The sequence below is a fragment of the Columba livia genome, chromosome 24 (assembly GCF_036013475.1).
Source record: "Columba livia isolate bColLiv1 breed racing homer chromosome 24, bColLiv1.pat.W.v2, whole genome shotgun sequence".
Taxonomy (NCBI): domain Eukaryota; kingdom Metazoa; phylum Chordata; class Aves; order Columbiformes; family Columbidae; genus Columba; species Columba livia.
In genome coordinates this window covers 135,893-159,636 of record NC_088625.1, presented here as the reverse complement: position 1 = coordinate 159,636, position 23,744 = coordinate 135,893, and the positions used below count along the sequence as shown (strand labels likewise).

Sequence of the window (23,744 nt, the reverse complement as noted above, 5' to 3'; positions counted from 1 at the left end):
GTTTGCTATTGTCTTTAAAACTGCTGGGCTGGAGTGGGTGTGTTGCTAAATTGCGGAGGGAGCCAGATTTCTGTGCCATCTCTTTTTTGTTGTGTCCTTTTCAAGATGTTTTGGATCATTTGTCTCCCCGTGTCAGTATTTCTACTTTGTAATTCATTCTTTTCTGTGGCCCAGATGTGTGGCATGCCTGCTGGAATCTGGTCAGAATCGAGGGGTGTGTGCTGGGAGCTCATAGCAATGGAGATGCCTATCGGCGTCCTGCAGCCAGACAGATGGGAGGCCAGGGTGGATCCCTGCTATGTGTCTGCAGCAAGATCCAACTGTTGCTGCTCCTGACAGCAGAATCCGCCAGCAGCTGCTTCTGGCCTTGCTTCCCTCGGGATTTGGGAGGGGAGCAGGGTCAGGCTCAGTCGAAGCTGGAAGAGAGGGATTCCCAAGGGTGAGCCAGGGCCCCCATTAATCCAGGGTGCCTTTCCATCCCGAGGCGAGGCATTGGTGTGGTCCCTGGAGCACCAGCCTACCCCCAAAATGTGATGTTCTGGAGGGCCCTTCCAGGCGGTGAGGCTCATCCGAGCTGCAGGCAGCGTCTGGAGGGTTTGTGGTGGTGGCTGCCAGGTCCTTCGGGATCAATGCGTGTGTTCACTGCAATCTGCCCCAAGAACTGGGGGTGCATCCTGAGCGTTAGTTTTTGGACTATGCAGGCACAGTCTTAGCGGGGCTCCGGTTTTCTTCCTCCCTCCTTGGGGTACTCGCGTGCCCATGGTGTGCTGGGGTTGTGCTGCAGTGCCGCTGAGCGTTCGCGGTGAAGCACTTTGGGATCTATTTTAAATGCAGTGTGGTGCCTGTGGAGATGTGGCACAGGCAGGCTTGCATCTCCCAGCCCGTTGCTGATGTGGATGGCTGTGCTGGCACCTCCTTGGCGGGTCTGGCCGCAGCCTGGCGTCAGTCGGCCTGTGACCCTCAGGACTGCGGTGCAGTGTGTTGCAAAGACAGCGGTGCAGCAGGCGGGGGCTGGGGCCGCCGGCAGCGGGAGCTGCTGCATGGCTTGCTTTCTGGAATGCTGTCTGGCAGCAGCCTCCTCCAGCGGGGCCGAGGGCTCCCTGCGGCTGCCCGGCCGGCAGCTGCGGGCGGCGTGTGTGCTGAACACTGCAGCTGGTACCATATGGGCCTTCTCCTCCTCCCCGTTTGCCCTCTCTGTGTCTCCTTCCCCTGCGAGCGGGCAGTTTGACAGAGCAGTTGGGCAGGCACTGGGACAGCAGCTCTGACATAAATCTCTCCTGGTGTGGAATGAGGGGTATAAATATCCAGAGAGTGATGTGATCTTTCCAGCTGCTATTAATAGGTCCCCGGAGAACAAGAGTGAGTGAGCGAGGCTGGCTGACACTTAAAGGGCTAGCAACTCCCTCATGTGCTGTGAAAATTAATCAGAGCTGCGGCTCACCATCTTCCTCCGGGCGGGAGCACAGCCCTCGCCGAGGCGCGCGGGGGGGGCGACTCGTGGCTCGCTGGTCGGGCAGCGGCGATGGGCCGAGCCCTGCGTGAAGGGTCTCGCTAGCTAGCCGGGAACGCCTGAGCAGGCTGTGCCGTAGCGCGCTTTGTGCTGGCTGCTCTCTGCAGGCAGATGCTGAGAAGCCCCTTCTTCAGGTGGGGAGCTCCCTGGCAGTGCATGGAAGCTGCAGCCTGTGTCTTGTGGTGATCGCCGGCTTTTCAGAGGGGTCTGCCAAGGCTTTGCTCCCCACCTGTGTGCCGTTCTGGGCATGGTGTTTTGCCTCAGCAGAGCGAGCGCTTGGCTTTTGCCGGTGGAATGTCCTCAGGCCCGCCTTGGGCAAGCCGGGAGCAGCATGCGCGGCCCTGTTGAGCTCTCTGGTGCTATTTAGAGATGCGGTGTTTGGTCTGGAGCCGGTGCTTCCTGTCCCTGGGTGGCAGATGAAATCTGTGCACAGCATCTGGGCTGCTCAGTCCAGATGGGAAGAGGAGACCACTTGCCCAATAACCCCCACGTGCTGGGAAATTTCTCTGCTTGCGCATGGGAAATGTTCACAAGTGGGTTGTGGGGGTGTCATGCAAAGCACATAGTGGGTGTAAGTAAACAGAGCGATACCTCAGCTCCCACAAACACATGGTTCACCCTCCTTCCTCCATGCTCCCTGAGAAGTAGAGAAGACTTGGACAGGCTGTAGGGGTTTCAGCAGCTTTGGGGTCACTGGATGGGGCAGTGAGGAGGCTGCAGTGGAGGAAAGTGGGGCCCCCATGCAGGAAGAGTTATGTCCTCTGGATGAAGAAAGCAAGGAGCTGTTCTCACGGGGATGTGCATCATTCTGCCCCGAGACTGTGTCCGAGGGCTCAGTGTTGAACGAGGTTCAGGCCGGGATGAGTCAGTGTGTAAGAGCCGTGTCTGGAACTCAGGGACACCCTGTGTCTGCTCTGGTGGCCCTGAGGTGCGGCTGATGTGCCGTGCTGCCTGTGCCATGTTCAGGAGGGCTGCTTGCTGCAACTCAGAGGTACTCACAGGCCAGAGGGATGCAGCCTGCAGTGGCCAGGGTCCCGAACACACCATGTGCTCGGGTGCTGTGGAGCCACGTCCCACTCATCTGTAAGGCCTGTGCAGAGCTCTGAGCGGAGGAATCCCAGCATGAGCCTAAGAGACTGCCAAGGCAGATAGATCTGCAAGGATCTGCTGCAGCGTTGCTCGGCTGTGTGCATCCTTCAGCCCAGAAGCTGGTGCATTCTGCCCCAGCCGCCTCCTCCTTGAACCACTCTGCCTCAGCCCGCGGGGCTGTTCAGAAAGCTGGGCTGGGTCTGGAGCAGGAAAGCTGTGCCCTGCTCTCCCTGCAAGCCTGCGGCACGTTGCATCATCCCACGGAGCTGGAAGCTGCTGCTGGAGTGGATGCTCCTCCACCCAGGGCCTTGGAGCAGGAGCCAGAACGGTCCCTCTGGCCCTGGGGAGAGACGGGGATGGCGCTTGGCTGACAAGTGCTCTTGCCTTGCAACCCACCGCCTCCCTCTCCTCTTAGTCTTCCCCTGCCCTGTCCCAGGTTTCTCTTTATAGGCTTGCATCAAGACCATTTTCTGTCTACTCAGTTGGCTCTGGTGTGTTTTGCAGAGCAGAGGAAACTGATAGAGCAGCAGAAGGGGGTTCCTGAAACCAGTGGGCCACTAGATTTCTGTTCAGGGCCACAAAGTTGCCTGAGTCCTGGAAAGACCTGCAGAACGGCTCTAAGGATCCTTCTGCTCACAAAGGGCTAGGCTGGCACAGAGCACCCCGTTCTTGTCATAGCCTCAGAAATGAGGGCTCTCGTGTCCGTGCCTGCGCCTTGGAGCGCGGCAGCGGCAGCGTGCCCTGGCCATGGGCAGTGTCCCCGTCACCTGTGCTCACTCGCTGCCCTCTTCTCTTGCAGGTTTGTGACCGAAGGGCCTGGGAGCTCCCTGCACTGGTGCTGTGGGAAGCGTTAGCCAAGCCAATGCACCCTGACAACAAACTGCCCAGCCATGGCAAGGCAGGCAGCAGCGGTGCCCCGGCCCAGCACCACAACGTGAACCAAGCGCCCACCTGCAATCTGGGCCCTAAGGGCGTGGGGGTGGGCAGCCATGGCAGCAAGGCCACCCAGATCTCCCCTGGCAACTCTGGACTGAAAAGCAGCCAGAACGCTGTCCCAAACTTCAGCTCCTTGAAAGGCAAGGTGAAACGGGAACGGAGCATCTCGGTGGACTCTGGAGAACAGCGAGAAAGCAGCACACCTTCACAGGACGCAGAATCAAAAGGTAAGACCTAAACCTTGCCTCAGCACGTCCTTCTTGCAGTTGCTCCGAGCGTCCTGGCAGGACCCAGGATGGGAGCAGCTGTGAGCTTCTTGGGTTTCTGTGCTGCAGCTTCTGTCTGGGCTTGTCCTGGCTGCCTGAGTGTCTTTGCATCACTGCCTGTCACATCTGCGGTTTTGGGACCAGAGTGGCTGAGTGTTGTCTTTACATTTCACTCCATAAACTGTTCGTTACGCTGAGAATCTGGGACTCTGGTTTTCTTGGAGTACTGAGACCGGCAAAGCGGGAGCGCGGTTCACGGGGATGGTGCCGAACACCCCTGCTTTGCAGTGTGCAGGCGTTCAACTCAGAACAGAGTTACTTGTTTTCTGTCTGCTCGGTGCTGGCAAAGAACTGCCTTTGTGGTGTTCTTGCAGCTGCCCGACGACTCAGTCGTGGTTAGTGAGGAGGTGCTGCGCGGGTCGCTGTCTGAACAGTTCTGTGGTTTCGTCAGCGATGGATGACTCTTGTGTTACAGCACATGGCTTCTGGAGAAGGGCTGAGTCAGTGCTTCCAAGCCCTCTGCCTTCCCTATAGCCTCTTGCATTCCACCAAGCTCTGTGCCCAACAGCTGCCGGGGACGCCTGAGCATCTTGTGGGGGTTTGTCAGAGGAGAAATCTCAGTGGTGCCCTTGGTTTCAGCCAAGACTCACGCTTGGTCACCAAACGCAGGGCTGCTGTTCTGGCTCGTACCCCTAAGCATTTGGTTTCACAGCCAAAGCTGCGTTGCCTGACTACCTTAGGCCAGAGCGTTTACAAGTTTACAGAGGGCGTGAAGGTCCCTGCCTGATCGATGTAGGAGACAGACTCTGCCCTTCAAAGACAAAGGATGTGAATGTGCCCTCTCATTCCGTTATCAGGTTATAATTGCTAAATCATAGACCTCTTAAATTTAGGGTTAATGCCTGAAGCTCTCTGGTTTGGAACAGCAGTTAGACATGTCCTGTGTTTGCAGACTCCTCTGAGACAGTAAGAAATACATCTCATTCTGAACCGTTGGCTCTCAGAGGAGCGTCTCACCAGGTCTGGCTCCTGTGCTGGGTCACCTCAGCTCTCCTGATGGCTCCGTCCTTTTGCAGGTGAGGTGGCTCCTCGCAGCAAGCGGCGGTGCGTGCTGGAGAGGAAGCAGCCATACAGCGGGGACGAATGGTGCTCTGGGCCAGACAGCGAGGAAGACGACAAGCCCATCAGCAGTGCACACAGTGAGTGTTGAGGTTGCATGTCCCTCCTGTATGTTGCTCTGGCTACAGCAGTGGCAGAAACGCATTTTGAAAGTGTGCCTGGCTTAAAGCTGGTTAAGCACGCCTAGCCTGGTCATAGTGGCAGCCAGACTGTGCGACATGCGTTGTCCTTGTCGCACCAAATAAACCTGTCCGGGCTCCCTGCAGCTGTGCTGTAAAGGCAGCTGAAGCTGAAGAGGTTCTTGGGGTCTGGACAGTGGTTCAGGCAGGGCTGAGCTGGCCAAGATGTGCACCGTTTGGAGCAACCAAATGTGGGGGTGCAGTGTGTGTGCGAGCAGCTAGACAAGAGGAAGGCACTGCATGCTCCTGGTAATTGCAGTGCTTATTCATATTAATTAGAACTATTATTTAATAATGGCTGACGATTGTTGTCACCACTCCAGCGGACAGCATCCCCTCCTCCCCGGGCTGGGGGACCGGGAGGAGGCAGCCAGTGGCTCCGGGGCAGCGGTGGGGAGGCCCAGGCGGGTGCTGCCATCTGCCGGTGTCCCGGCCGGGATCAGCCCTGGTGTCCCGGCCAGGACTGGCCTCGGTGTCCTGCGGGCTCTGCCGCATCCCCTCCCCGCTGCCCATGCCACTCCACTTGGGCTCTCCGGCAGCAGCTCGTCCCCTCTGCCCCCGCAGGTTGTAATGTAGCAGATCCTGCAATGTCCACGGCCTCGCAGCTTGGCCCAGGGTCCAACCCGCTGCCCAGCCTGAGCGAGAGCAGTTCTTCCAGCGTGCCCCATGGTGCGGCTCCCAGCTTGCGGCCGGACGCTGCGGGAGGCGGAGGGACGGGAAAGCCACCTTCGCAGTTTGTTTACGTCTTTACAACGCACCTCGCTAACACGTAAGCAATAAATTCTGTCTGTCCTGCTGACCTGCCTGCTGGGTGCTGCGCTTGGGTACTAGGGAGCTGGGCAGACCCTGCCGCTTTGGTTGCACAGAGTGGGTCCCTCCTGAGGTTCGGGAAGTTTGCTGGCAGCTACTGCTGGTGGGTGAACTTTTGTCTTAAATGCACAGTTCCTCCCAGTGACGCCCAGCACTGCGTTCTGCGACGTGCACAGTCAAGTACATCTGGTCAGCGTGCCACAAAAAGACTCACCCGAAGCAGCGTGGGCCACTGGTCTGATTCGGAAGTGTCTATGGGGCTGGGTGTCACGTGGAACGCCGTGTAACACTTAGCGTTCTCCACTCATTTCCTCCCTTCTGTCCCACAATGTCTCAGCTGTGGAGTCTTAGCAAGGCTGGTTAGTCTTAGAGCTCTGCTGTGTCACGGTTTCAGTGCGATAGATCCCAGAGCATCTTGCCAACAGCCACCGTATGGCAGCAGGTGCACGGCAGAGCTGAGTGCCCAGCACGAGTCGTGCAAAGAGAGAAATTCCAGGGCAAGTGACCATCGGCTGGAGAATCTCACTGGAGCAGACGGGAAGACTCTGAAAATAGCCCTTTTTCTCAGGGAATCTCTCCATTTTCTTTCTTATCTCAAATCTCTCTAGAGATTTCCCTTTTCCCATGGGACTGAAGGGTGCAGGTGGCACCTGGGCTGGGGATGGGTGGGATGGGGCACAAAGCCAGTTCTCCAGTGGTTTGTGCTCTCTCCTCAGGGCTGCAGAAGCTGTCCTGCAAGGCCGAGCTGACTCCATTCTGGCCTACCATCAGCAGAATGTCCCACGGGCAAAGCTAGACCAGGTATGCCAGCTACAAACCAAACGCTGCTGTCAGCACGTGCTGCTGGCTGCTGACCCTGCCCTTCTGATGGGGCTGTTCTCCCCCAGCCCTTGGCTCTGCTGCGGAGGAAGGGCTTGTCAGGATGATGAAGGTGAACTGCCACAGGGCACGTGTTTGGGACAGGTCTGCTGCAGGGTGCAGGGAAGAATACCTACCCTGGGTTTTTCCTGCTCACATCTATTTCACTTTTCTCTGACAGGCACCAGCTCCTAAAGTGCTGGGGGTTGCCGAGCCGCTTCCAGTTAACCCTCCGGCTGCCAACACTCCACAGTCCCAGCCACCGGCACCTCCAGTGAGTCAGCCACCGCCGCAGCCGCCCCCTCCGCAGCCTCCGCCTCAGACCATCAGTCAAACCCCCCTGCCTGCAGCCAGCAGCCTGCCCCAGGAGGGGACAAGTGAAGATGTCCGGAGAGATCTGACTCCCAACTCTTTGGGGAACAACAGTGGCAGCAACCAGGCTGGAAGTAACCACCCAAATACGCCCACCGCGTCCACCAACACCATGCAGCCGGGGCAGGTGGACTCCTCCGCCACATCCAGCTCCAGCCTCCTCGGGGAGGGCCCAGCTCCAGGGCTGCCGGGGAATGGGCAGGCGGGCCTGGGCCCCAGGAACCCCCTGAACTCAGAAGGGCTCTCCAAGGAGCAGCTGGAGCACCGGGAGCGCTCGCTGCAGACCCTGCGGGACATTGAGCGCCTGCTGCTGCGCAGCGGGGAGGCCGAGCCCTTCATGAAGCCCGGCCAAAATGCGGGTGAGGGCGGGACAGCCCCTCTGCCACAGGCAGCCCCTGCCCAGTCTGCTGCACCCCCCGCCAGCATGAAGAAGTACGAAGAGCCTCTGCAGTCCATGATCTCCCAGACCCAGAGCCTCGGTGGGCCCAGCCTGGAGCATGAGGTGCCCCACCACCCAGGCGCTGACATGGGGCAGCAGATGAACATGATGATGCAGCGACTGAACCAGGACAGCCTGACACCAGAGCAAGTGGCCTGGCGGAAGCTGCAGGAAGAGTATTACGAGGAGAAGCGGCGGAAAGAGGAGCAGATCAGCATCCACGGCCGGCCCATGCAGGAGATCATGATCCCGCAGTCCATGGGGAGCATGATGATGCGTGGGCCCCCCCCGCCCTACCACAGCAAGCCTGGGGAGCAGTGGCCGCCGGGGATGGGCAGCCAGCTGCGGGGACCCATGGATGTGCAGGACCCCATGCAGTTGCGGGGAGGGCCGCCGTTCCCGGGGCCGCGGTTCCCTGGGAATCAAATGCAGAGAGTCTCTGGCTTCGGCGGGATGCAGAACATGCCCTTGGATGCCCTTGGGCCCATGAATGCCATGCAGAGGCCGGTCAGGCCTGGCATGGGGTGGAGCGATGATCTGCCTCCTATGGGAGGCCCTGGGAACTTCCCGCAAGGCAGCCTGCCCTACCCGTCAGGGCAAGGGGACCCCGAAAGGTTCATGAATCCCCGTGCCAGGGAGGAGATCCTGCGGCACCAGCTGATGGAGAAGCGCCAGGTGGCGATGCAAAGGCCCATGGGGATGTCCGGCAACTCCATGGGCCAGGGCATGGAAATGGAGAGGATGATACAGGCTCACAGGCAGATGGATCCATCCATGTTTGCTGGGCAGATAACGGGGGACAGCCTGAGCGGTGCCCCCATGGGAATGGATTTTGCAGGCACTCGGGGAATGCTGAGCCCCCCTATGAGTCAGTCGGGTCTTCGGGACATGGACGCACCCATGGGCCCTGGCAACCTCAACATGAACATGAATGTCAACATGAACATGAACATGAACCTCAATGTCCAGATGACCCCGCAGCAGCAGATGATGATGTCGCAGAAGATGAGGGGCCCTGACATTATGGCCCATCAGGGCATGAGCCCCGAGGAGCTGGCCAGGGCGAGGGCTCAGAACGGCAACGGCAGTGCAATGCTGGGGGGACCGCAGAAAATGATGATGCCCTCCCAGTTCCCCAACCAAGGACAGCACGGTTTCTCTGGTGGGCAAGGGCCTTACCCCAACATGCCCCAGGAGATGGGCAGTGGCTCAGACATGTTCAGCCCTGAGCAGGGCACCATGCCTGTCGGGAGCATCGGTGGCACCACCAGGCTCAGCCACATCCCTCTGCCTCCAGCCTCCAATCCCACCCCTGCGCAGGGGGGCAACCTGGCCAACATGCACCCGGCGCCTTCCCGGGGGCTGGGCCGCCGGCCCTCCGACCTCACCATCAACATCAGCCAGATGAACTCCCCTAGCATGGGTCACCTCAAGTCTCCGACCCTCAGCCAGGTGCACTCGCCACTGGTCACCTCCCCTTCTGCCAACCTCAAGTCCCCGCAGACGCCCTCGCAGATGGTCAGCATGCCACCTTCCAACCAGTCCGGGCCCCTCAAGTCCCCACAGGTGATGAGCTCCTCGCTTAATGTCCGGTCTCCAACTGGCTCACCAAGCCGCCTCAAGTCCCCTTCTATGGCTGTTCCTTCCCCTGGTTGGGTGCCGTCTCCCAAAGCCACCATGCCCAGCCCGGGAGTCAACCAGAGCAAGCAGACGCTCGGCATGAACTCCTCGGCTTCCATGGGAGGACTGGATCAGGGTATGCTGGGTGTCTCGTGTGTGCGTGGGTGCTCGGTTTTGGTGTGCGTGAGAATGGTGTTTCTCTCCAGCCCGTGTACTTTTGCAGGAGTGGGAGACATTTGTGCCTGTGCATGCCCTCGCGTCTCGTGGAGCAGGTCTTCTTTCCCAGGAGTCCAAGCGGGGCCTTTCTGGGTAGATGGGAGGGAGAACAGAGCAGCTTTTACTTCAGCCCCTAAGCTGGTCTTTCTCTTGCTTGCAGGTTCTCTCCCTCCTGGGCCTCGGAGCAGCAGTTCCGCACCTGCCAGTAACACCTCCAGCACCATGAATCCCAACATGCCTTTTACTTCCTCTCCAGATCCATCCCCCTCACAGAACCCCCTCTCGCTGATGATGTCCCAGATGTCCAAGTACGCCATGCCCAGCTCCACACCGCTCTACCACAATGCCATCAAAACTATCGCCACCTCTGATGACGAGCTGCTGCCAGACAGGCCGATGCTCCCACCTGGAAGCATGTCAGGTACGTACTTCTGGGGCTTGTGATGGGTCAGGCTGTCTTGTGGCTGAGGCACCAGGCAGAAGAGGGCATTAGAAACTGTTCTCCCACCGACTGCCGCGTCAAAGAGCTTTGAATTCGCCCTCATTTGTCACAGTCTGCTCATTCCTCTGCCCTGTGCCCAGGCTGTCCTCCAGCTTTTGGCTCAGGTGTGCTGGCTGGAAGGACGTGAGCCACTCTGGTGTTTGAGGCAGTCTTCTGCCACAAGCCCTGGAAGTTTTCGGAATACCGTTACCCTACGCGGCTGCGTTGGCCTTGGATTTTCATGGCCCCTGGAGTTGTCTCAGGTGCAGGACTTGCAGGCAGAGGTCTGCTGCCTGGGGAGCCCCCGTGTTCTCATGCCGCGGGACAGGGATGCGCTGAACGGGGTTTGGGTGCTCTGAGTGGGGCCCAGGTGCCTGCACAGGAAAGGCTGTGTCGTAGCACAGTTCTGATTTCAGTAGGCGGCAGCCAGATGCGCTCTGCTGGCTCGTGCCACTGGGGAGGACAGCTAAGCAAATGAGTGTTTTTCATCACTTGGTGACCGGCCCGAAGGGGAATTCCAGCATGCTCTACCGCTTGGTTTAGGGGTTTAAAGCTGTCTGATAAATATTTTTGGCAGTTTTCAAAATGAAGAATCAGCTTTTTGACTCTTTCACTACTGAGCAGTCACTTAGGTTGACCACAGGCATGCAAACACATTGGCTTCCTCCTGCCCCGAACCCCTGCGAGGCGCGGGTCACTCTGCCGCGCCGGTGGGCGCAGTCCTCCCTCGCACACGGCACCTGTGTCGGGCTGGCAGCTCTTCTGCTGTTTTTTCCTCGCAGACGGAGGTTGTGCGGTCACGGGCGCTTGCGGGTGGCTGGCCCCGTGAAGGGACACTCCTCGGTGCCTTCCAGGCAGCTGGGAGACCTGCTGAGGTTGTGGTGTTGGGCTGTCCCAACATGCAGAGCCAGCTGAGGCTCTAAAATCAGTGGGCTGTGAGGAACAACAGATCCAGCGTGGCACTAGATGAAGCTGAAATCGCTCTCTGCTGCTGGTGGGCTTACAAGGGATGGAGTCCGGGGCACTTTTTTCCTGACACTGGTGCTTTGCAAGCCCATCTTGCAGCTGCCTACTGAGCATCGGGCTCCACACCCGAGCTTTCTGAGCAGCAGTGCTTGGCAGGCTTCCAGGGTGTGGATTTGGCAGCCCAGTCTATGGGCAGACTTAACTCTTCTCTCCTTTTCTTCTCCTCAGGTGTGACGGGGAATCAGCCGAATCAACTGCACTTGAACTCTGTGGGGCCCGGATCCTCCCAGAGCCCCATGGGAATGAACATGCCCGGTCAGCAGCCCCTCTCCCACGAACCGCCCCCAACCTCCATGATGTCCTCCCCAAACCCGCTGGGCTCCAACATTCCTATGCACCCAAGCGCGCCGGGGGCAGGCGTACCCCCCCCGAACCCCATGATGCTGCCCCCGGGGCCCCAGGACTCATTGAACCAGCAGTGTGGCCCTGTACCCAACAGCTCGCAGATGATTCCTTCCAACCAGCTGGTGTTCCCCCGCATGCAGCAGCCCCACAACACCATGCCGTCCCCCGCCGGCGGCATGCCCATGGCCCCTGGCGCGGGAGGTGGCCCTGGTATGCAGCAGCACTACCCACCAGGGATGCCCATGCCGCCCGAGGACCTTCCCTCCCAGCAGCCCAGCCAGATGCCCCCCCAGCAGCACCTGATGGGCAAGAACATCGCCCCGCGGATCGGCGAGCCCTACCCGCCCGTGCTTCCTGGCGTGGCGTCTGTGCTGAACGACCCCGAGCTCAGCGAGGTGATCCGCCCCACGCCCACAGGGATCCCTGAGTTCGACCTGTCCAGGATCATCCCCTCCGAGAAGCCGAGCAGCACCTTGCAGTATTTCCCCAAGAGTGACAGCCAAGCGCCCAAATCGCAGCCTTCCAACCTCCACCTCATGAACCTGCAGAACATGATGGCTGAGCAGCCCCCGGTGCGGCCAGGTATGAACGTCCCTGGGCAGCAGGGCGTGCAGCGGGGACTCGGCGTGCCCATGTGCCACCCCGGACAGGTGCCCATGCTGGGCAGGACAGGCATGCCGCCCCAGCAAGGCATGATGGGCAACAGCATGCACCAGGGCATGATGTCCCCGCAGCAGAGCCTGATGGCCCAGCAGAACTTCATGCTGATGCAGGCCAAGCAGAGGAGCATGTCCGTGTCGGGGGACATGTATGCTCAGACAGGACACATGATGTCACCTCAGGGCTCTCTCATGGGGCCCCCGCCTCAGCAGAACCTCATGGTCACACACCAGATGAGGCAGAGGAGCGTCTCCCTGGACAGCCAGATGAGTTACATCCCTGGGCCCGGGAACATGGCGAACCTGCCTTTCTAACCCCGTCTGCCGCTCGGGGCCGGCGGGACCCCGCTGGCTCTACAGACCTTTTTAAACCTTTCGCCGGGGAGGGCTGGGGGCCAGCGCCGGTGGAGTGTGCCACGTGGGATGCTTTCGTGTCGGATTCGCCTCTACACAGAAAACCAGATGTGCAGTAAACTTGATGTGAATTGGGTTTCTTTTTCCTTTCTGTTTTGGGGAAGGGGAGGGCTGAGGGGCTGGGAGTGGGGCTGTTACTTTGAACCCTGCGTGGTGATCAGGGACATCCAGACCCTGCCGCAGTTTGTAAAGTTTTCATTTACGGTTTTCCTCTGTCAAGTGCTTTTCTTTCCCTTTTTTCCTCTCTTCTTTCCTTTTTCTCTTTCTTTTTTCTTTCTTTTTTTTTTTTTTTTTTTTTTTCGTTTTTAAGCAACCAAAATGTGCAAGAGGGTCTTTGGAAATAGCTGTAAATAGGTCGCTGGGAAAGGCAAAACTTGTGCTGGTTTTTAATTGTTCTGTATTTCTGTGTTTTAATAGAAGCCTCAAAACATGTTTTAAAAAAAAAAAAAAGACAGAAACAAAAAAACATGCTAAAGGCAACATGTACAAGGATTGAAAACTCCGTGGGGGAGGCAGGAGCATCCCCCAGGGTGCACAGGGCATTGAGCGATCCCATTGTGGAGTGACTCTGTGTCAGACCTGTGTTGTTCACACATCTGAACGGTTTGCGTGTGCGGAGTGCGTAGTTCCGCGCAGACCTCGGGCCCTGCGAGGCTGTGCCGGGTAGACGGACACGACTGACGACGGAGGGCTGTGGAGAGGTCAGAGCTGCAGCCCCGGCGGAACGCTGCGTGGGGACCGATGGGCTCCGAGGTGAGGCGATGCGTTCCTGTGCTTCCAGGAGGGGTAGCTGGGATCCTTGCTCTTTGCAGCCTGCCTGCCCCAGTGGTTTACTTGGCTGTCGTCCCCTGCAGCTGTGCTGTGGCCCCTCTACCTCTGCCGTTGCGCGCTCTCCCAGGTCTTCCTCACGCTTGTCAGTTCTCCTTCTCTAGAGTTGCGCAGGAGATCTTTGCTCCATCTCGCCCTGAGCTGCTGGCAGCATCCCACCATAGAGGTCCAGCTGTTGGAGACGACCTATTTCTGTGTGTGATCTCCACCTTGGTGTAAGAGTTGTCTTGTCTGGTGTCGGCGGTGTGGCTGTCCCACGCCTTGGACGAAAGAGGCCCAGGTTGTGTGGCAGCTGCTCGCTCCTCCGGCTTTTCTGGATGCACTCCACCCTCCCCGTCCCGCTCTCCGTAAGGTCTTCCCACGCATGGCAGTGGTGACCTTGTCCTGTGTTTGTTCACGGAGGGGGCTGTGGGTGAGGCGCTTGCACTTCCGCACACACCGCGGCAGCTCTGGAGCTCCATGGGGACCGGGTTCCGGCACGGCGTACCCCGTGCGTGTCCAGTGGTGACCTCGGGGCACGTGATTGCCCGAGGACCACCGGCTGGAGGGTTATCTCTGCAGAGCCACACTTAGCAACTACCTCTCTTGTAACAGAGCTCACCTTTCCCTACCACTGCTGCAGGGAGGAGAGGGCTTTCAGAAAAGGGAGATTGTCAAGTGGCAAGTGAGCAGCAGCTCTTTTTATCATGTTGCGAGCTGTTCAGAAAGGCTGGCGGGTGCTTGATCTTTTCCATGAGAAGAGGGAACCACAAAGTCCAGTTAGGAATACCTTAAAGCCTTGAGGCATTTTGTAGCGAGCAGTCCTGAGTAGGAAGCGCCGGTCTGGGTTCGAGGAAGGATTTCGCCCTGGTCTCCTGCTTTGCATGGTTTTGTTGTATATGATATGAGCAAGCAGCATTTTTGGAGGTGGAACAATCCCTGGAAGTGCTCATCCCTCCCCTGGCAGTGGGAGCAGAAGAATAATCTTTAGGCCTGACCAACCAAGTGTGGTCTGGACCTGATGTGTTAGCTGCTGGGATTCTCCATCCTTTCGGAGCGTGCATTTCATGTGGGAGGATGTGGCTCCAACAGATTTAGCTTTTTCTAAGCTTAATTCGCCTGAAAGGCTGTGGCTTCTCTTGGCTGCACTTCAGGTGTTGGCTCCTGCTAGTTTCACGTAAACATCCAAATACCGATGGCAGCCACAAACCTTGCTCACCACCCACCAGCTAGTCTCGGTTAATTTGAAGCCATAATATTTTCTATATGGAAGATCTTTGTCTGTAGACAGCTGTTGTTTCAGCCCGGTGGAGATCTCCACGTGTCGTACCTTCCCTGTTGTCCCTTTCGTTGCCTGGGGCTGGTGGCCCCACCCTGTGGGCAGCGGTTTGTCCCCGTGTCCGCCCGCAGGCCGCGGTGACAGGGACCTCGGTGCTGCCCGCGTGCAGACAGGGCAGCGCGACGCCAGTTCTGCCTGGCGGAGGGAGACCTGTCCTTCAGTGACAGATGGGTAAGAAGCAAAGCTTTTGACTCAGCAGCCCCGGGTGCAAAAAGGAAATCCTGACACTTGGTCAGAGCCAGGGGCCGTAGAGCAGCGACTGGCCGACCAGCCAGTCCTTGTTAGACCTGGGTTTGCCGACAGCCGGTTCCCGCTGCCGTGAGCTGTGTCTAGTCTCGTGTCTTGTAGTTTATTGCTCGGCTCCTCCGCTTGAGTTCTGTGTCCTGGCTCCACCTAATCACAGTGAAAGGTTTGCCCATGTTTTAGCCATGACTTCGCTGTGTTTTTCCAGCTCCAAAAAAAGTGGACGCTGGGAAACCTCATCTTTCAGTATGTCAGATAATCACGCACCTGGAATTAGCTTTCACATTGAGGTAATGGTGACTGACCTGTTCTCTGTCATCCCATGGAGAAACTTCCCCAGTCATTTTGTACCATTATATAAATATATATATAAATATAAATATATAAATACAATATGTGAAGACATCTTATTGGTTTTTATTTGAAACAATTTTTAGGCTTGTTTTTGGGTATCTGTGCTGCCTGTAATGTATTGACCTGTTTTATAGGTGCCTTTTTATTAAAAAGACAAATTTCAAAACCTGGCCCTGTGCCTGTCTTCAGTGAGCTGGGCGATTTTCGCGGGGCTGCGAGGTGTGCTCAGCCAGCAGCACCTGCAGGCCGGGGCGGGTCAGGGGGGCTCAGCTGGCCATGCCACAAACACCTCGTGTCTGGCAGGACATGGGACAGGATGGTTGTCCCAGGGAGGTGGAGGGGCATGCCCAGGGATGGGCGGGGGACAAGCAGGACCACCCTGAACACCTCGGGTCCCTGGGCAGGACTGCAAAGCAAAGAGGTGACCTAGTGCAGGGACTTGCTGCCGAGCCGTCTGCTGGAGCCCCACGGCTCCCCCTCGTTCTGGGCATCTCGTGGCCTGGCAAAGCTCACGTGCGCCGTGGCTGCTGTGTGCCTGTAGGGAGCCAGAGCAAACGTGGAGCATGCCATGATGGCAGCGGGGTGAGCGCCTGGTTTTGGGGGCTTGGAGGGAGAAAGGGTTCATGCTGCTGCCTGGGTGCAGAGCTGGGGTTGCTGCATGTGGCAGCCCAGGACCCTTGTTCACGGACCTTGGTGGCCGTGGCGCCACATGTCCAGAGCCACCTGTGCTAAAATAGGGATGACACAGCAAGCAGCAGTACAGACAACGAAGTGCTTGAGCGTGTTTGGTTCTAGGAGACTGGGGTGAGACGGCATGTTGTCTTTTTGGTAAGGAAAATGAAACCGTGTGTGAGTCAGAGCAGGGCAGGTGGTGCGAGGGTGTGGGGAGAGCCCCTGCTCTGCAGCACTCCCAGACACGGTTCGCTCATGCGTCCCCTGGTTTGTGCACGCTCCTCCGCCGGCACAGCCCCGTGACTGCTGCGTGTGGCAGGATGCTCTGCTGAAACACCCCGGCTCTGTCTCCTGGGAGGCTTGGTCACGCTGCAGGACATGCAGAGCGGTGTGCTGCCTCGGGGGTCTCCATGTCCCCTTCTTTGGGGTTGCCTTCTGCGGGGACCGGGACTTTCTCTGGGCTGTCTGCTCCAGCGTCGTTTGCAGAGTCAGTTTGGACTGACTCCAAATGCAGTGTGGCCTACTGGGGCAGGGAAATCTGAGCAAGGTGCTTATGAGCCCTGTGGTCTCCATGTGTGAAGAGCAACGCTTGTCAGAAAGCTGCCGTCAACCCGCTTAGAGCTCTCTGATGCATTTCCTGTGCAAAAGTGACACGACTGCAGACAACGGCTTACAGGCACTATATGTGAGAAGAAGGTGTTTTATTTAACTGTTGATTACAGCTCACATCGAAACTTTCTAGAAGTTGACCAACATAGCAGTGCTAAAACCTATAGTCATAATAGATGTGTAATCTGTTCACCCTTAGTTTGTGTGCAGTTTTTATTTTTATCTTGTGGACGCTGTAAGATTTTTACACTCTCACTGTTCATCTTTTCAGTGATGTATTTGTGTAGGAGCACAGTTCCCATCAGAGCCGGGGCTGTGAAGGTGTTTACATCTGCAGCGAGTTTGCTCACCGGTACAACCATGGAGGCAGCAAGGGTGGGCTTCAGAGAGCTGCTCTTCTCTGCTGCGCGTACGTGCTTGGACATCCATGGTTGCCATTACCTGCAGGTTTCAGCTCTGAGGATGCAGCGCTGCAGGAAATGGTGGACTGTGCTTTGTAGAAAAGCCTCATGGCTCGGGGAGTTTTCTCTTCAAGTCACAACATGAGAATGAGCTGTTGAGATTCAGACGCATCCCTACCAACCTGAGCCAGTGAAATGGAGACCTGCTTGGCTTTTGTCCTTAGTCCTTGCTCACCGACATAACTCCATGTTTACCAGGTTGCGCTTCTTCCCTTGCCCCGGCACCCAGTCTCGTGCCTGGCTCCGTGCACAGGGTGCCTGCGGGTCAGGTTTGCGAGGAAGAGCTGGAAACATCAGGTCCAACCCACGTGAGTTTGTCCAGCCCTGCCAGAGTGACCACGGGACAGCCAGCGTTTGCCAACAGCTGCCAGGTGGATTTCTACAGGTATGAGAACCAGGAGGTGCCAGCGAAGACAGGATTTGGGTGTTGGGTGTCTATCAGACCTCAGTTTCCTGAAGTGTAAAGAAAGCGGTGGGGACATGCGTGAGGCATGGGACTGAGGCCACGGCACGTGTGCCGCTGGGAGGGCGAGCCGCAGGCCGGCGCTTCCCCACAGGCAGCCCTCACCCGCTAGAAAGTGGAGATGGATGTGGTGTTGTCAGACTCAATCCCGCTGCCCTTCCTTGTCACCTCCAGGATCTCCTGCAGGGTCTCCTGGCTTATGCAGCCGAGCTCCTGCAGGATCCTGAAGAAGTCGTTGCGGAACTTGACTCCAACAAAGGCGTAGAGGACGGGGTTGAGGCAGCAGTGGGTGAAGCCGATGGCTTCCGTCACCATGATGGCCGTGTCCAGCTGATCTTCCAGGAGGCAGTTCTTGGTGAAGGCTTCTAGCTTGGTAAGCGTGTTCAGGAAGATGACGATGTGGTACGGGCTCCAGCAGAGCAGGAAGACGCCTGTGACCAGGATGGCCACGCGGACGGCTTTTTGCCGCTGCAGGCGCTGGGACTGACACAGAGCCCTCACGATGGCCATGTAGCAGTAGCACATGACCAGCAGCGGCACGAAGAAGCCCACGGTGTGGTAGAGGAAGCGTGTTGCCAGCCAGACATTGTTGCCATCGATCCCAACCTCTGGAAAATAGCAAATGCTGCGGTTGCTGTCGTCTGTCCAGACTTCCATGAAGATGAGGTCGGGTAATGTCAAAAGCAGCGAGCAGAGCCAGACAGCCGTGCAGGTGAGGTGGATGGAGCGAGCTCGGCGTTTGCGGTAGGTGTGGATCGCGTAGACAATGGCCAGGTAGCGGTCCACCGCGATGCACCCCAGCAGCATGCTGCTGCAGTAGAAATTGATCTTGTGGACAGCGCTGAGGATCTTGCAGAGGAACTTCCCGAATACCCACCCGGCCAAGCTCTCCACCACGCTGAAGGGGAAGGTGAGCAACAGTGCCAGGTTGGCCAGGGTGAGGTGGAAGAGGAAGTTTTCTGTGGTGGTGCGAGACCGCTTGAACCTCTCTAAAATGACCAGGACTAGAGCGTTGCCCACCGTCCCCAACACAAACATCAGCAGGTAGATGAGAGGCATGAAGACCTTTCTAAAGGGATCTCTCTGGTTGCCGACCACGGACGAGGCTGGGTTGAAGCAAAAATAGCCCTCCAAAGAAGGGGTGGTGTTTTCAGCTTCGTAGTAACCACTCAGCTCTACCTGGCTCTAGGGGAGAGAGAGATTCCAGTTACCAGGGGGGAGTTTATGAACAGGAGAACCCGTTTAATCTTCTGGTTCTTGCTGAGTTACCTGCTGGTTGTTCTTGCTTTCTCACATAGTACAGAACCCTCCTCCACCAGCTTTCCCACTCTTTGCACCCGTCTCACACCAGCCATCCCCGCCCCGCCTGCTGTCAGGTGTGAAGGCGGTGGGATTCCCTGCAGAGCGCATCTGTACCTCAGTTCATGTGAACTGATGCTGTCCCCGCCTGCCTCTCCTCCTCAGAGACCTCAGAGCTGTCCAAGGCAGGGCAAGGCAAGGTGAGGACAGCAGCAGCCGTTCCATAGCCATGGTGATGGACGCTGGAAAGAGCAATCTGTTCTGTTGGTAAACCCTGTGGTTTTGAATTAATTGCAGTTGGAGCAGGAAAGGGAAGCTGAAAATAACCGCTGGGGCCCTGGACCGACAGCCGATGAGGAAAGTGCGACAGAGCCACCGCAGATATGGTTCCTGCTCCACCCGCTGCAGCTCCTTGCAGGGGAGCAGCCTGTGCTCGGGCCGAGGTTGTGCACAAGGCCTGGGAAGCTGCAGTTGCTCTCTGGTTGATGTTCTGGCCACCGTGGGCGCCTGGCCGGAGCTGGGCATTCACAAAAGCAAAGGTCTGGGATGCAGGCAGGAAGCGAAAGAGCGCGGCGCAGGAGGCGTGTGGTGAGCTGAGAAATGAGCGACAACTGAGAAGAGCTCGTCAGCAGCCCCCGAACTCCCCCACCCACACGCTCCGCAGAGCGGCGCTGAGACCTCCGCGGCAACCGCAGCGGAAGCTTCTGCTGCGGCTTTCGTACCTTTCACTGCCGGCTGCAGCCGTTTGCACCTGCTGCTCCGTCCCGCCCCGGCCTGAGTTCCCACCTAAAAATACCAGCCCTGCTTTAAACAGCCTTAGAGCACTTTGGGGTTCCTCTTGCTCCCTCCGCGCGCTGCTGAGCCCAATGACCGCGACCTCGCGTCCTGCGTTGTGCCTGGCTAGAGGAGGGTGGCTTATGTTTCTTCTCCCAAAACCTCAATGCACGAGACTGTCTTCCTCTAATGTAACGGTGGGGCTGCAAGCATTTGTATTCCCAGAGAACAATTATTTTTCCAGTTTTCTGCAGGATCCTGGAGACTGGAGGTTGCTGCCGAAGATAAAAGCCTTTAGAAATCCCTCCCAGTCTGTTTTCTCCCTGGCTTGAAAATATTTCCTGCCTAGTCAGTTCCTGGACTCTTTCAGGAGTTACCAACACAGAAACCTGTGAAGTGTTGGCCAGGGCCACATCCTCAAACCTCCTCAAAAACAAAACAAGAGAACCCACAACCAAACCAAAAACCTTTGCGATTTGGCTCAGTGACCAAACTTGGCTGCTCAGGATGCACGGGTGACCAGCATCAGTTTCCAGCATCGCATTCGGAGCCAGAGGCGCGGAGCCTGTGCCGCTATCAGACACCATCTGATGGCTGATAAGATAGCAGGTAGGGCTCTTACGGTAAAAGCCGCTCACCGCGGGCCGGGGAAGCGCATGGAGCTGCGTCTGAGGCCGCCGCTCCTGTGCATCTCCGAGCCGAGCTGTGAGCGTGGGCGGGAGCGGACAGAGATGAGTTGGAGACAATTAGCAGAGGATGAAGAGTCGGAGCCTGGGCTGGGACAGGAAGGGCAGGAGCCAGAGCTGCAGGAGACGCCAAGCGCGAGCCAAGGCTTTTTGGGACACTGCTGCGGTTCCCATTTCGAGGTCTGGAAGCAGGTGGCTGCCTGGTCCAGGGTGGGAGAAGTCACCAGCGGGACCTTTGCACAACAAAAGTGCAGCCAGATTTGGGGGCAGGTGATAAACTGGCGCCTTTCTCTGTAACTGAGCAGCCAAGTGCGTGCCTGGGAAAGCCCATTCCCGTGTGCGCTTTGTCTGGGGATCCCTTTTCCCCTCTAACCCACATCTCAGAGCTATTCCAGTCGCTGTGTGTCAGCTGCTTTTCTCAGTTCCCCACAACTGCCAGCAGTCAAAACATTTGGCCGCAGAAGAGAAGCCGCCCGTGCGATCAGGGATTTTCCACGCGAGTCATTCCCTCCCAGCCCGTGCCAGCGCCGGGACAGGCGCGTTTCGTTCCCAAAGCCTTAGAACCGAAGTTGCCCACATCAGTGCAAGTTACTGCTGGGGCTTTTGCTCATCCTCTCCTTGGGTGCAGAACCAGGGAAACCCACAGATAAGAGCAAAGCCTGTGGAAATGCCACGTTACTGTGGTGCAGGTGCCTTTATGGCTCTCAGGTCACGTCGGTCCCATTACATTGGAGAAAATTGCTAAACTGAGGTTCTGGGAAGTATGGTATACAAAGAAGGAATCCCAGTGCTGCTTGATCCCCCTGCATTAAAAGCGATGCAGCTTTGCCATGCAGCCACTTGCTTATAGTGTGTGACGCTGCAACTTCCCTGGCTTTCTGCTGGGGGGCAGATTTCCAGTGGAGAGTTCAGCTGGGGGGACGAACAGGGTTGAGTTTGCTTTCAACACCTCGGCAAGCGTTAGCACTGGCGCTGAATTCCTGTGGAGGTCAGGGAGAGAAGGGTCTTCTGCAAGAAAGTTCTGAATGAAACCACCACCAGTCACAAAGGATTTTTATACTGGGTGAGTCAGAAAAAATACGGAGCCTTGGGCTTGCCCCTGCTACATCTCCTCTCTCTTCCCTAGTGTGTAGCACAAAGGAGGGACAGAAAAATTGCTAAAAATTAAATCCAGCACTTTTCTCTTCCGAGAAGCTAACCAGCGGTCTGCTGCAGAGAGCCACTGCATCAAAAAATAAATGTTGAGCTGCAGCCTTTGCAAGCCAGCCTAATGACAGCGCTGCCGTGGACTTCCCCTGGACAGCACAGCCCGTTCTAACAGGTGCAGCTGCTGTCGTCTCACTTGCAAACGCAGAGAACTACGGGGCAGAACACACAGTGTTATCACTCCGTATTAGAAGAAGTGCTCGCCATTCATCTTCCCTTCTTTACACTTCCCTTCTGGTAAATACACTGCGTGTTTTTCTTTCCGTGGAGCCTACGGCAGCCTGTTGTTCACCAGGACGGCAAGCAAGGGCAGGAGCGTGTGCAGCTGGACCAAAGGTTTTCACGCGGGGAGAGATTATAGTATTGGGTTTAGTTTGGGTATTCCTGCTACGTAAAGATCGCAGACAAGGTTCCAGGGCCTTGCACGCTGTGTGCGCAGCCATTTACACTGCCGAAGGCTGTTGCACAAGGTGCCTGACTCAGAGTGATGGAAACCAGGTTCTTCAGCCCAGCCCAGCTCTATCCGCCCTCCCCGTTGTCCTCTCAACAAGCAAAGCCAGGCGCAACTCACCAAGTCGTAGGTCTCCGATGAGTAGCTGACGGGGCCCATGGTTTCAGGGGCAGGATCTGTCTCCCGTCCAGCAATTTCAGCAAAAGTTGTTCTTTTTTGGGGTGGAGTTAGTCATTTAAGTGAGTAGGGAGGGACACGGCATGTAACAATAGAGTATTTGCAAGGCAAATGAGCTCCAGGCAGTGACCTGATTGATGTAAAGATCAGCATCTAGCTTTATCATAGTTTGGTGGGTGGGTGGGTGTGGTTTTTGTGTTTTTTTTTTTTTTTTTTAATTTTTAAAGCACAGATTGAAGAATCCACGTTCCTCTGGTCTGTACCAGAGAAGGTCCAGAACGTCAATAGGTCTTCTCTGGAAACCTTCAGGGCCCTGACCCGTGTCCCTCCTTGCCCGGGGGAGTCCAAAAGGCATTGGGAAGCTGTGTTCCCTGTACTAGAAATGACCCCAGATCCAGGCAAAGCCCCACGATCAGTCACCTTCCTGCAGCGCTTGTCTTGCCCACAATAAAGATGTGAAAACACGATTTCTTCTGCTTGTGGAAATGGACATTTTTGGCGTGGGAATGACAGAGCTTCAGGGGGGCCGCTCCAAAGCAACAGACAACAATGATTTCACTTGCAAACACACACCACGCTGAGAAAACTTCTGCTGCTGTACAGGCGTGACCTGCGGGATCGGTGTGTTCTGTAGCGTGGAACGTGGGAAAGACGGCGGTGGGAGAGAGGAGCATGGCAGAAAAGCCAATGGGGAGAAAGGGAGTTTAAACGGAAAACGTGTCACTTCACAGGCAGCTAAGGAACTGACCATGGAAGAAAATAATCACAAAACTAAATGATAAATATTTGAGGCATGTTTTGGTGTCCATACACGGGAATTCCTGGCCAAACTCCGATTTTCTGCTGCAGGTACACACGCACACTGGAGAGCTGTTCTTGTCAGGAACATACCACTTTCTTAACTTGTATAAGGTATTCTGATAGCAACAGCTTTACATAAGGATGATAAAACGCACTGCTTGCCGATAAAGTTGCAATATTCTGTACAACTTGGTGCCTGACACGCACGCCTAGTGACCAGTTTGACTCTGCTTGAGAAAAGCCCGATCGCTGCTGGCTCTGGAATCCTCTTACTTGCTGTCTTGTTAGCTATCACCATAACTAAAGCTTTGCCTGCGCTCTGACGGATGTCAGCGCTATTTACCAATCCGTTGGTTTCTGTTGTTCTTCTCAGAGCGCAGTTTCCTGTACACCGCCTGCGAAGCTGGATGCGGAGCGGAGCTGGGGCGCGGGTCCCCGCCCCGCAGCGCTGCAGCAGCCGCAGGCGCCGGACAACGCGACCTGTGGGACCGCAAGGCTGGCCCAGGGCGTCCCTTGTGCTGCGAGGGTAGGAGTCAATGACCTGGAAACAGCTGTAGAGGTGAGGAACTGGGAAAAAACCGCAGTGAGCAGAAATAAATGGGCTTCCCTGTCCTTTTCTGCCGATCTTGGGAAAAACATAGGAACAAAAATTTGTCTGCAGGACAGTTTTGGAACTATTTTTAGGCTGGTGTTTGAGGTTGTATTCCTGTTGTGCCTTGATTTGCCAAAATCCCCGGCTAGATAGCAGCTATCTAAAAAGAAAATGACGACTTCCAGTCTGTCCCACAGGTGAAATGGCTCCTGCAGGCCACGGGCCAGCGGTTTATTGTCACGTCTGTGTTTGCAGCGTGCCAACAGCCGCGCAAGGAGCCGCGCACTCGCAACAGCACTGTTCCCGGTGTCTTTGTGACGCGGTCCGAGCGGCAGGGCGCCCAGCGCCGCCGCGCTCCGCCCCTGTCGCCGCGTCCCTCCTGCTCCGCGCACACGGGCAGCGCCGCTCCCGCGGCGGCATGCGCGCGCCCGCCGCGAGGCCCCGCCCACGACCCGCGAGGCCCCGCCCCGG

At 57.0% G+C, this 23,744-nt stretch overlaps 2 protein-coding genes across 5 annotated transcripts in view; one reads left to right on the top strand and one right to left on the bottom strand.

The window, feature by feature from the left end:
• The window catches only part of BCL9L (BCL9 like), a 39,007-nt gene extending 23,755 nt beyond the window's left edge, over positions 1-15,252 (top strand). Inside the window, exons 2-8 of one of the 3 annotated variants that reach the window (XM_065040068.1) lie at positions 3,399-3,762; positions 4,878-5,000; positions 5,664-5,868; positions 6,626-6,710; positions 6,949-9,334; positions 9,575-9,835; positions 11,090-15,252. In XM_065040068.1, the coding sequence (XP_064896140.1) occupies positions 3,462-3,762; positions 4,878-5,000; positions 5,664-5,868; positions 6,626-6,710; positions 6,949-9,334; positions 9,575-9,835; positions 11,090-12,240 (4,512 nt within the window). In that variant the 5' untranslated portion in view covers positions 3,399-3,461 and the 3' untranslated portion in view covers positions 12,241-15,252. Of the gene's footprint in view, positions 1-3,398; positions 3,763-4,877; positions 5,001-5,663; positions 5,869-6,625; positions 6,711-6,948; positions 9,335-9,574; positions 9,836-11,089 lie in introns of those variants that run through there. The other 2 variants (XM_065040067.1, XM_065040070.1) reach the window with 2 other exon arrangements.
• Positions 15,253-16,427: 1,175 nt separating this feature from the next.
• On the bottom strand, positions 16,428-23,606 carry CXCR5 (C-X-C motif chemokine receptor 5). 2 transcript variants are annotated; one of them, XM_005500704.4, is made up of 2 exons: positions 21,824-23,606; positions 16,428-18,472 (listed from the first exon to the last, which is right to left on the bottom strand). In XM_005500704.4, exons 1-2 carry the CDS (start codon positions 21,860-21,862, stop codon positions 17,396-17,398), a joined length of 1,116 nt encoding a protein of 371 aa, XP_005500761.1. In that variant the 5' UTR covers positions 21,863-23,606; the 3' UTR covers positions 16,428-17,395. The 2 variants fall into 2 exon arrangements, with proteins under 2 accessions (XP_005500761.1, XP_064896192.1); XM_065040120.1 differs by lacking the exon at positions 21,824-23,606 and adding an exon at positions 19,309-19,372.
• Between the last annotated feature and the right edge of the window lie 138 nt (positions 23,607-23,744).